General features: G+C 40.6%; 1 protein-coding gene across 3 annotated transcripts in view; it reads left to right on the top strand.

The window, feature by feature from the left end:
• Window positions 1-12,485, top strand: part of LOC140485584 (SWI/SNF-related matrix-associated actin-dependent regulator of chromatin subfamily A containing DEAD/H box 1-like) — a 125,630-nt gene that overhangs the window by 101,265 nt on the left and 11,880 nt on the right. For all 3 annotated transcript variants that reach the window (XM_072583854.1, XM_072583855.1, XM_072583856.1), the window contains 4 exons: window positions 173-291; window positions 586-774; window positions 1,437-1,555; window positions 4,751-4,933. In XM_072583854.1, the coding sequence (XP_072439955.1) occupies window positions 173-291; window positions 586-774; window positions 1,437-1,555; window positions 4,751-4,933 (610 nt within the window). The remainder of the gene's footprint in view (window positions 1-172; window positions 292-585; window positions 775-1,436; window positions 1,556-4,750; window positions 4,934-12,485) is intronic.

Here is a 12,485-nt window from a genome sequence, read left to right as displayed (position 1 = left end):
GACAGTCAAAGTAATTTGTATGAATACATTTATTTGTTTTAATACAAGTCTTCTCAGCTTCGTAAACGGAAAGTGTGAGAAGTTGTTCAAACAAGTTAACAGAATGCAGTTTGTTTGAGGAATTCTAACCTGAGCAATAAGTGAACAATTATCACTTTTATGTTTATCTCAGAAAAAAATGAGTTATGTAATGTGATGATGCAACTTCGAAAGATGGCCAACCACCCGCTACTTCATAGGCAATATTACACTGTGGAAAAGTTGAGGAAAATGGCCAAGCTGATGAAAAAGGTAAGAATTCTGATCACCTCTAAAGTTGCTCCTATTTCAAAATATTCTTCTTAATTTCTGTGATTTAAAATAAAACCCTAACTAGCTACTTCCAGCAAAGTTAAGATGATAAATTTGAATGAAGTTCCTTTACAGAAATAAGTGGCTTTTGTATAGCATTTATTGTTATGTACTGGCAAATTAAATGTCTTAAGTAAAACTAAGACTAAAACTCACTCCCCTTTGATAGTGTATGATGGTTACATGACTGAGATGCAGAAAGGAGCCTTTAGTGCTAATTCATTCCATCCTCAGGAGCCCACTCACAGAGATGCCAACCCTGATCTCATCTTTGAAGACATGGAGGCGATGACGGATTTTGAATTGCACCATTTGTGTCAAGAATACAGTAGCATAAGAAGCTTTCAGTTAGAAATGGAGCTGCTTTTGGATTCTGGGAAGTTCCAAATTCTGGAGAATATACTTACAGAACTTAAAGAGGAGGTAATTTTCCAAACAATTGTAATGTTTATTCCCTTTTGTTTTTGATCATCTACTGGAGGTAAGTTAGAAATAATATATGGATAGTTGCTTTTGCTGTGTTTTTATGTTGTGTAAGCTGAGCAGAGCATGCATTCAGTCAATATTTTTGCTGAATTTGTTAACATCTCATGTTCAAGGTTTGAGTAGCATGCTCAGGGCTTGGAAATGGATTGTAGGAACTCTGTTTCTGCCCTTAGCGCAAAAGAATATTTTGGATAGAACAAACAAATGGTCTGCACAGAAGGTTTGTGATAAGAATGTGGGGAAGAAAAAGCACTCAAGACTTATTCATAATGCAGGAAACTATCAGTTATATTTTTAGTCTCTTATATTCCAATTATATTAATTCATTAGTTAAGTCTTTACACAATGCTATTTTCAATCCATAACATCTATCTGAATATAATTTTATTGGACATTTTAAAAATAAAACAAATAGTTTGCACATCGTAATGCTTAACTCTCTGGACTTAACTATGGCTAACAGAATACGATACTTACTTGAAAAGAAAACAAGTGCCTGTGTGTGTATGCTGATAACTGATGTGTGCTGAAATAAAACTGAGAAGCTCCAGCTCTAATTCAATTTTATATCAATGCCTCCAATTTGATATTGCTTTTAGGGTTCCAGAGTTGTGCTGTTTAGTCAGTTTACTATGATGTTGGACATTCTGGAAGTATTCTTGAGGCACCATAAACACCGATATCTTCGATTGGATGGCAAAACCCAAATCTCTGATAGGTAAAGTTAATGTGTATTTCACTTTATTGTACTGTTTGCATAAAACATACATTATTTCACTTAATTTCAGCATTTTGTTGACTCGTCCTATTTGTCCAAGAAATTGTAGCATCTGCAAATGGTCACAGTTATAGCAGTAAGTTACTGACTCAAGGTTGGAAACTTTCAGTTGCGTCTTAAAAAGCAGACAATTAGAAAAGATTTGTGTGTGTAAGTTTAAAAATTAAATGTGATTTTATATTTTATTTTAGCTCATCCTTAACAGTTTTTGAATAAGTGCATAAAGTATTTAAGCAGTTTCTTCAGGATATCTGTGCTTTGCAACAATGAAGTCGACAGTTAATATACTTAGTTGTTTCAACAAAATGAATTATTGTCTTATTGGTGCTGCTTGTCAGGAATGCTTCCATGTTTTCTGCTTTCATTGATTCAACTTCTATGTTTTGAGTATCAATTGCTCTTTTCCAAAATCCCTTCTTATCAGTGCTGTCTTTTCAATTTTTTAAAAAACCTTTTCCCACTGTAGCTTGGCTTGCAAAACTTGAAAGAAGCATGCTTCAAGGCAGAGAGTAGTTTTGATTTTCACAGAGGACACTGTTATTTGCTAAATTGGTCTGTTTTTGGTCTAGGAATGGAATCCACAGGGATTCAGTAGAGTCTAGTGTATAGAGAGATTTCCCTCAAAATATCTCAAAATACCGAAAAGGACTAATTGCATGCCAAACAGCATAAGCAACAAGTGATAGACTGAGCTAAGTGATCCCATTACTCACAGGTCAGATCTAAGCCCTGCAGTCCTGCTACATCCAGTTGTGAATGGTGCTGGACAAGTAACTCTTAGGAGAAGGTTCTACAAATATCCCCGTACTCAATGATTCAAGAGTTCAAAACACAAGTGCAAAAGATAAAGCTGAAGCGTTCGTAGCAATCTTCAGCCAGAAGTACCAAGTGATTGATCCATCGCTGCCTCCTCCAGTGGTCCTCAGCATTATTGATACTAGTCTTCAGCCATTCAATTCACTCCGTGTGATAACGAGAAACGGTTGGAAGGACTAAATACTGCAAAGATTGTGGGCCCTGTCAACGTACTGGCCATAGTACTGAAAATTTGTATTTCTGAACTTGTCACTGTCCTAGCCAAGCTGTTCCAGAACAGTTACAACACTGGCATCTACCCGATAATGTGGAAAATGTCCTGTATATACAGCAGAGCAAATCCAACCCAGCTAATTACTGTCTCGTTAGTCTACTTTCAATCAGCAGTGAAATGATGGAAGGTATCATCAACAGTGCTATTAAGTGGCACCTGCTCAATGATGCCCAGTTTGAATTCTGCTACTGCCACTCAGCTCCTGACCTCATTACAGCCTTAGTTCAGACATGGACAAAAGAGCTAAATGCCAGAGGGGAGGTGGGAATGGCAGTCCTTGACCGAGTTGGTATCAGGAAACTCCAGCAGAACTGGAATCAGTAGGTATCAAGTCAAACTCTTCACTTGGTGTCATACCTAGCACATAGGAGATGGTTGTGGCTGTTGGAAATCAGTTATCTCCGGTCCAAGACATCACAGCAGGAATTCTTCAGCGTAGTGTCCCAGGCTCAACCATTTTTGTCTGCTTCACCAATGACCTTCCCTCCATCATAAGGTCTGAAATGGAGATATTTGCTGGCGATTATACAATGTTCAGCACCATTCACGAATCCTGAGATACTGAAGCAGTCCATGTTCAAATGCAACAAAATCTAAACAATATCCAGGCTTGTGCTGAAAAGTGACAAGTAACATGCATTCCACACAAACCAGGCAATGACACCTATAATAAGAGACAATTTAATCTTAACCCCTTGACATTCAATAGTGCTACCATCACTGAATCCCCAAACATCAACACCCTTGGGTTACCATTAACCAGAAATTCAACTGGACTTGTCATTTTAAAGCAGTGGCTACAAGAGCAGGCCAGAGGCTCGGAATACTGTGGCAAGTAACTCGCCACCTGATTCCCCAACATCTTGTCCCATTGACAAGGCGCAAGTCAGGAGTGTGATGGACTACTGTCCACTTGCATGGGTGAATGCAACTCCAACAACACTCAAACGTTTGACACCATTTAGGTTAAAGTAGCCCACTTTGTTTGGCATCACTTCCTCCATCACTGATGTTCAGTAACACCAGTATGTACTATCTACAAGATGCATTGCAAAAATTCACAGAAGATCCTTAGACAGCATCTTTCAAATCCACAGCAACTTCTGTCAAGAAGGATGAGGACAGCAGATACATGGGAACACCATCTACAAGTTCCCCTCCAGGCCATCACCGTCATGACTTGGAAATGTATTGCTGTTCCTTCACGGTTGCTGGGTCAAAATGCTGGAATTTCTTCCCTAAGGGCATTGTGGGTTAACCTAGAACATTTGGACTGCAGCGGTTCAAGAAGGCAGCTCACTACCATTTTCTCAAGGGCAGCAAGGTATGGGCAATAGACGTGCTGGCCAGCCAGTGATGTCCATTTCCCACAAGCGAATTTTGCTTCAGCATTTTTTAGAAGTTGTCAGTGAATTTCGGTGAGAGCTTTTCCTGAAACACCACCTTTCAGATTGAATGTTCCATTTAGTAACTGTAAAGTTCCATGCAAGCTTTTGACGACTTTGTTACTGTTTTCATTCTGAATGACTTGCAGAACTAAGCGCATCATGAACAATTGAATTGTATTAAAATACTTTTTGTTCTTTTTTTCTATTTTTCTAATCTGAGGGTTTTACTGTGCTAATGTTATTTACTGCTATGGTTTGCTCTTCCCTAACATATCAAGATTTTTTTTTTGTATCCCTGTTTGGTGAAGTTAACTACTTTGGAGTTAATGCTTGTAACTTTTCCAGGCAGGTATTTATTTGAGGTGTTCCAAATTGAGATAATGTCTAAGAAGTCTAGATAATGCAAGAGCCTGAATCTTTTAAAAGTACTTCATTTCACCTTTTTTTCTTAAAAAGATGTCTGATCATTACTATTCAAAATGTGTTCATATTTCACTACTCAACTTCAATTTTCTTACTCGCTTTAAATGTTTGAATTCCCCTTAATAATTTGAGTATTTTAATCCTCTCTGAGGGGCGTTAACTTTTATGAACACATTTTGCATTTTTAGTTGTAAAATATTTGGAAGTGACTCTTTAACTAATTTTCTTTTTCAGAATCCACTTGATTGATCAGTTTAATACAGATATGGATATTTTTGTTTTCCTGTTATCAACTAAAGCTGGAGGACTGGGTATAAACCTAACCTCAGCCAACATTGTCATCCTTCATGATATCGACTGCAACCCCTACAATGATAAGCAAGCAGAAGACCGATGTCACAGAGTAGGACAGAAAAAGTAAGATGAAAAATTTCATATTCGCTATTCCTAAACTCTAGACCTTAGCAGTGACACTTGTTTCAAAAGAACTTGTGAGCACAATGTTTTGGCTTTCCATTGGAGTGTTTTAATAGTGATTTATTTGAATCTCCATTTAGCATATACAGCATGTAACCAGATCCTTTGGTCCACCTTGGCCATATTGATCAGATATCCCAAATAAATCTAGTCCAAATTGCCAGCATTTGTCCCATATCCCTCTGAACCCTTTCTATTCATATACCTATCCAGATGCTTTTTAAATATCGTAACTGTACCAGCGTCCACCACTGCCTCTGACAGCTCATTCCATCATGCACCACCCTCTGATTTTCCACTTCGGTCCTTTTTAAATCTTGCCCCTTTCACCTTGAACTTATGCCCTCCAGTTTTGGACAGCCCCACCCTGGGAAAAAGATTTTGTCTATTCACCCTATCCATGTCCCTCATGATTTTATAAATCTCTATAAGGTCACCCCTCAACCTCTGATGCTCCAGGGAAAACAGTCCTAGCTTACTCAGCCCCTCCCTATAGCTCAAACCCTCCAACTCTGGCAACATCCTTGTAATTCTTTTCTAGAACCCGTTCAAGTTTCACAGCATCCTTCCTATAGCAGGGAGACCAGAATTGTACGTTGTTGGATGGAAATTGAGCTAGTCAATCCACACTGCTTTTATGTTTTCTAGGAATTGGCTTTAGAGATCCATTGGCAGACATGTAGAAACCTGGAAGTGATCTGGGATTTGTGAAAAGATGGGTGACTAGTTCTTGCATTGCACTTTTTCATAATTTTCGTAGTGTAGGAAGGAAAATGCTGATTAGATTTATTTTTCATATAATGCATTATGTAAAGGAGTGAGCATGAATTTGCTATTTGATTATGAACTTGCTGCTCACTCAAGTCCCTGCATGCTTAAATTTTAGAATGTTCCCTACCACAAGAAACTGCCAAAACAAGCTCAAATTCCTTAATATTTTCATATCCCATTAATGTTTTATTTCTCTCTGTCCTTCCCCCAGTTCATTTCAGTTTAAAGTGGATAATTTTCCCCTTATTTACTTCTAACCAGCAACTCCATGCCCACCCCCCAAAAAAAGCTAATACCAACTAGTTATCGTTCCAGTCCTTTGAGTTGATGTAATTTCATGATCACAAAATTCTTTTTTTGCCTACACCCATTTCAGTGTACCCCAGCACAGTTATACTACTCATAGATACTCCCAATTGTTTTGTGTTTCTGTTCATTGAGAGAAATAGAGAGCAGACTCAAAGGACTTTATTTAAAGATTAGTTTATACCTTTCAAACTTTCATTTACACTTTGGACTGGAATGACATTGAAACAGTTTTTACTACTGGGAATGCAAGAGAAGGGTTCAAGAAGGAGTGAATGGATTGGAGCCATTTTTATACCTAATCAAGAATTGCAATATTTTTCATTGTTTTCATCTTCAGTATGACCTCGACTGTAAGACTAGAGCAGAGTGTGAAAGTGAGGACTGCAGATGCTGGAGATCAGAGTCCAGTTTAGAGTGGTGCTACAAAAGCACAGCAGGTCAGGCAGCATCTGAGGAGCAGGAAAATCCATGTTTCGGGCAAAAGCCCTTCATCAGGAATGAGCTTTTGCCCAAAACATGGATTTTCCTGCTCCTCGGATGCTGCCTGGCCTGCTGTGCTTTTCTAGCACCACTCTAAACTTGACTCTACAGTGTACAGTGTTGACCAAAAAAATCTCATTAGGGGAAGTAAAGTTTAAATAACAGTATGTCTGTCTGTTTTCTAGAGGTATTACCTCAGATGCTTATTTAATTGGCAGACTTAGAGCAGCTGATTTAATCCTTTATTTGATGTACTGTGTTGCTTTGCACCAAAGCATTTATGCTAATCTGTTTCTGGTTGATGGTGTCATATCAAAGTAGTACAGTGCAACTGGCATTAATCTTGCAATACAAAAATTTCATCTTGGAAGATATTGTAAAGTTAATTGAATAGTCACTGTGCTACACAATATCTAGATTGCAAACACTTAAAGTAGCCTCAATATTGCACAGATCCAGTTGTTGTCAGAGGTGAGTCTCCAGCCTATCTTGTTCAGGCTTTAAGAGAGTAAGCAGCATTAATATTTCGAGTGCAACTAAATATTAGATTCCCTAAGTTATCATATTCCTTCAGATATATTCTTGATATGTTTTTTTGTTTTTCTAGCTATTCATTCAGTGTGGGTTAGATTAATTCAATTTGCTGCTTGTTTTAGTGCAGCCTGGTTCAGAGGTCATGGGTTACTGCTTTTTAAACTTTTTGAAAACCTATTCTAAACGTTGCTTCACTGCCAATAAACTTTGATGTCAAAAGTCCCCAATGTTGAAAAACAATGCTTTCACTTCATTTTAATATTCACTGTCAGTTAATTTTAAAATACGTTAAATGTGTAAATTCAAAGGCACATTAAGTAGCCAGCGTAACTTTGTGCAATACAGCAATTTTTAATGCGTTTCAACTTAAGTGAGGAGTAACTCTAAGGAGCCCTTTAAAGAAATTGAACTGTGTTTTGATATAACTTCCAACTCGTTTCAATCAGTAAATGAATGATACAAAATGTGTAGTAATTAGTATTTCAGAAAATCATAAGCTTATCATAGAATCTTTTCTGAAAAATAAGGGCTTTTCAACCATAATCATTCATATAAAACTGGACTTTATGAAAAGTGAGCTCTGTCAATTTTGGGGAATTTTGTGGAGGTTTTTGCTTCATGAGGCTCTAGAGAGTTATTTCACTTCTCTGCAGCTCACCTCGTTGTGTTTGCATCATATCGCTATGGTACTTCCCTTGCACAACTGTGTGCTCGATGCTAGCTGAAAGACTCACCGTTGCTGAGGCTACATGGAATTCCTATTTAAATTGCTGTTGTGCACCAGTTCAAATGCTGTCAGTTAGGAGCCCTTCAAAGTTGCAGTGTGTTAATATTTTCCCAGAGTTGACACCCCACTTTGTCAACAGGTACTTTAGATTCCTGTTGGATGGAGTGCTGGACAGGGAAGTTAACTTCTCCAAGATCACAAGAGGGAAGTATGGCATTAGGCCATGCCACCCAGGTCACTGGAGTTCGCACAGTTCAGACGAACATACAGAACTGCAGAGGCAAGTTAGTAATTTTGTGTGCTCTGTGAGGATCAGTACCACCATTATCTTTCTATTGCCATCGCACACACTCACTCGAATTCACCTACTGTACCCACCTCCCAAGGATTATGTTCTACCACTGTTGCCACTGCATTGTGTAGTAACTTCCCTTTTGTTGTGCTTGCCACTGTTGCTCTACCACACCCCTACCCATTTGCTAATCCTACATGCCCCCACGACACTGCACACTCAATTACTTCAGACACCTCTCCCACTGTCCCACATCTACACTAAGCATGAATCACAACACTAGCTGCCTTCACCTCAATTAATCTTTCTTTTTGTTTCATTCCAGGAGAAACATCCCAAAATAGTTAGAAATAGTTAGAAGGTGGGTGGTTGGTGCCCAGTATATGTCCCCTCATCCCCCCCCAAAAAAACCACCACCACCAAACTAGCTCAATAGTGACACCATAGTGAATTTGCTTGCTAGAGTATAATAGGGAGCACATCACAGCAGCTAGTGGAGAAGGAAGTGCTTAATTTGCTGGCACTCAGAGCTGCAAGACAATAGGAACCTGATATGCCCCAGGAAGGAGAGACTATCGTTTGTAACTTTATCCAATGCACAAGGAGGCACAGAAACAGTAGGTGGTTTACCAGGCATTAGGTAAGCTGACGAGTTTGAGGAGTCCACCAATCCTCTATATATCATGCTTCCTCTAGCATGCCTCCATTGATAATATTGGAGATAGCCATAGAAAACCAGATCCAGTTTGCTGGGTATATACACAGACCCCATCTGCCATAGTTCGATTTGAACTTTTTTCAAGATCATTCATCTGTGATTCTGGGTTACTAGTCTAGTGACATTGCACCACCCCATTTCCTCGCCATACCAACAAGATGAGGGAACTTGATCCTATTTCAAATGTTCTTCCTTCACAAGGAGACAGGGTAGTACAAGCTGGCACCCAGCAGAGGAGCAACTTTACAACCCCTGCAAAAGTCTTCCCTCAAGATAGACAATAGACAATAGATGCAGGAGTAGGCCATTCAGCCCTTCGAGCCTGCACCGCCATTCAATATGATCATGGCTGATCATTCCCAATCAGTATCCTGTTCCAGCCTTATCTCCATAACCCTTGACTCCACTATCTTTAAGAGCTCTATCCAATTCTTTCTTAAATGAATCCAGAGACTGGGCCTCCACTGCCCTCTGGGGCAGAGCATTCCACACAGCCACCACTCTCTGGGTGAAGTAGTTTCTCCTCATCTCTGTCCTAAATGGTCTACCCCGTATTTTTAAGTTGTGTCCTCTGGTTCGGCACTCCCCCATCAGCGGAAATATGTTTCTTCCTGCCAGAGTGTCCAATCCTTTCATAATCCTATACGTTTCAATCAGATCCCCTCTCAGTCTTCTAAACTCAAGGGTATACAAGCCCAGTCGCTTCAGTCTTTCCGTGTAAGGCAATCCTGCCATTCCAGGAATTGACCTCGTGAACCTACGCTGCACTCCCTCAATAGCCAGAATGTCTTTCCTCAAATTTGGAGACCAGAACTGGACACAGTACTCCAGGTGTGGTCTCACCAGGGCCCTGTACAGCTGCAGAAGCACCTCTTTGCTTCTATACTCAATTCCTCTTGTTATGAAGGCCAGCATGCTATTAGCCTTCTTCACGACCTGCTGTACCTGCATGCTTGCCTTCATTGACTGGTGGACAAGAACACCCAGATCTCTCTGAACAGCCCCTTTACCTAATTTGATACCATTGAGGTAGTAATCTGCCTTCCTGTTCTTGCCACCAAAGTGGATAACCAGACATTTATCCACATTAAACTGAATCTGCCATGCATCTGCCCACTCACCTAACTTGTCCAGGTCACCCTGTAATCTCCTAACATCCTCATCACATTTCACCCTATCACCCAGCTTTGTATCATCAGCAAATTTGCTAATGTTATTGCTGATACCATCTTCTATATGATTTACATATATTGTAAAAAGCTGCGGTCCCAGCACGGATCCCTGCGGTACCCCACTGGTCACTGCCTGCCATTCCGAAATGGAGCCGTTAATCACTACCCTTTGTTTCCTATTAGCCAACCAATTCTCTATCCAATCTAGTACTTTGCCCCCAATACCGTGCGACCTAATTTTACTCACTAACCTCTTGTGTGGGACTTTATCAAAAGCTTTCTGAAAGTCCAGGTACACTACATCCACTGGATCTCCCTCGTCCATCTTCCGAGTTACATCCTCAAAAAATTCAAGAAGATTAGTCAAGCATGATTTCCCCTTCATAAATCCATGCTGACTCTGTCCTATCCTGTTACTATTATCCAAATGTGCCGTAATTTCGTCCTTTATAATAGACTCCAGCATCTTTCCCACCACTGAGGTCAGACTAACTGGTCTATAATGTCCTGCTTTCTCCCGCCCACCCTTCTTAAAAAGTGGCACAACATTAACCGCCCTCCAATCCTCAGGAACCGACCCCGATTCTATTGAACTCTGGAAAATAATCACCAGCGCATCCACGATTTCCCGAGCCACCTCCTTCAGTACCCTGGGATGCAGGCCATCCGGTCCCGGAGACTTATCAACCTTCAGACCTAACAGTCTCTCCAACACCAAATCCTGGCAAATATAAATTCCCTTCAGTTCAGGTCCTTCAGCCACTGTTACCTCAGGGAGATTGCTTGTGTCTTCCCCAGTGAACACCGATCTGAAGTACCCATTTAATTCCTCTGCTATTTCTTTGTTCCCAGTAATATATTCCCCTGTTTCTGTCTTCAAGCGCCCAATTTTTGTCCTAACCATTTTTTTGCCTTGGACATACCTAAAAAAGCTTTTACTATCCTCCTTTATATTCTTGGCCAATTTACCTTCGTACCTCATTTTTCCTCTGCGTATTTCCTTCTTACTAATCCTCTGTTGTTCTTTAAAAGCTTCCCAGTCCTCAGTTTTCCCACTTATCTTCGCTAAGTTATACTTTTTCTCTTTTAACTTTATATGTTTCTTTACTTCCCTCATCAGCCACGGCCACCCATGTCTCCTCCTGGGATCTTTCTTCCTTTTAGGAATGAACTGATCCTGCAACTTCTGCATTATACACAGAAATATCCGCCATTGTTCCTCCACGGTCTTCCCTGTTAAGGTATTGCACCATTGAACTTTGGCCAGTTGCTCCCTCATAGCTCCATATTTCCCTTTATTCAACTGAAATATTGTCACTTCCGATTGTACCCACTCCCTCTCAAATTGCAGATTGAAGCTTATTGTATTATGGTCACTACTTCCCAATGGCTCCTTCACTTCGAGGTCACTGACCAATTCTGGTTCATTACACAATACCAGATCCAGAATCGCCTTATCCCTGGTTGGCTCCAGCACCAGCTGCTCTAAAAATCCATCTCTGAGGCACTCCACAAAGTCTCTTTCTTGAGGCCCGATACCATCCTGATTCTCCCAGTCTACCTGCATGTTAAAATCCCCCATAACAACTGTAGTAACATCTTTGTGACAAGCCAATTTCAGCTCCTGATTCAACTTACATCCGACATCCAGACTACTGTTTGGGGGCCTGTAGATGACTCCCATGAGGGTCTTTTTACCCTTAGTGTTTCGAAGCTCTATCCACACTGACTCTACATCCCCTGACTCTAGGTCCCCCCGCGCAAGGGACTGAATATCCTCCCTTACCAACAAGGCCACCCCATCCCCTCTGCCCGTCAGTCTGTCCTTACGATAGCACGTGTAGCCTTGAATATTCATTTCCCAGGCCCTGTCCCCATGAAGCCACGTCTCAGTTATCCCCACAATATCGTATCTGCCAATTTCCAAAAGAGCCTCAAGCTCATCTACCTTGTGTCTAATGCTTCGTGCATTCATATATAGAATTTTTAATTTGTTACTGCTCTCACCCTTCCCCTCAACCTTTATTTCACTCAACTTTACAGCATGATGCCTTTTCCAGTTTTCTGCCTCCTTGATACAGTTGTCTTTCTTGACTTCTCTTGTTCTAACTACCCCTTCAATTTCCTTTTTAAGCATCCAGCTTGTCCCCTCCCCCCCGCTACTTAGTTTAAATGTAGCGGTGTTGCAGCAGAAAACCTGCCTGCCAGAATGCTGATCCCTGATCTATGAAGGTGCAAGCCGTCTCTCTTGTAGAATTTATGGTTACCATAAAATATACCCCAGTGATCCAAGAACTTGAAACCTTGCTTCCTGCACCAGTTCCCCAACCACACGTTCAAGTCCATTATCTCCCGGTTTCTGGCCACAATAGCCCGAGGAACTGGAAGCAAACTGGAGATAACCACCTTGGACGTCCTGCTCTTTAGCCTTCTTCCTAGTTCTCCGAAGTCTCGCTGTAGTATGTTCCTCCTCTTCTTCCCGACATCAT

Source organism: Chiloscyllium punctatum, chromosome 14 (assembly GCF_047496795.1).
Source record: "Chiloscyllium punctatum isolate Juve2018m chromosome 14, sChiPun1.3, whole genome shotgun sequence".
Classification (NCBI taxonomy): Eukaryota; Metazoa; Chordata; class Chondrichthyes; order Orectolobiformes; family Hemiscylliidae; genus Chiloscyllium; species Chiloscyllium punctatum.
This window is presented reverse-complemented; position numbering and strand designations above follow the sequence as displayed.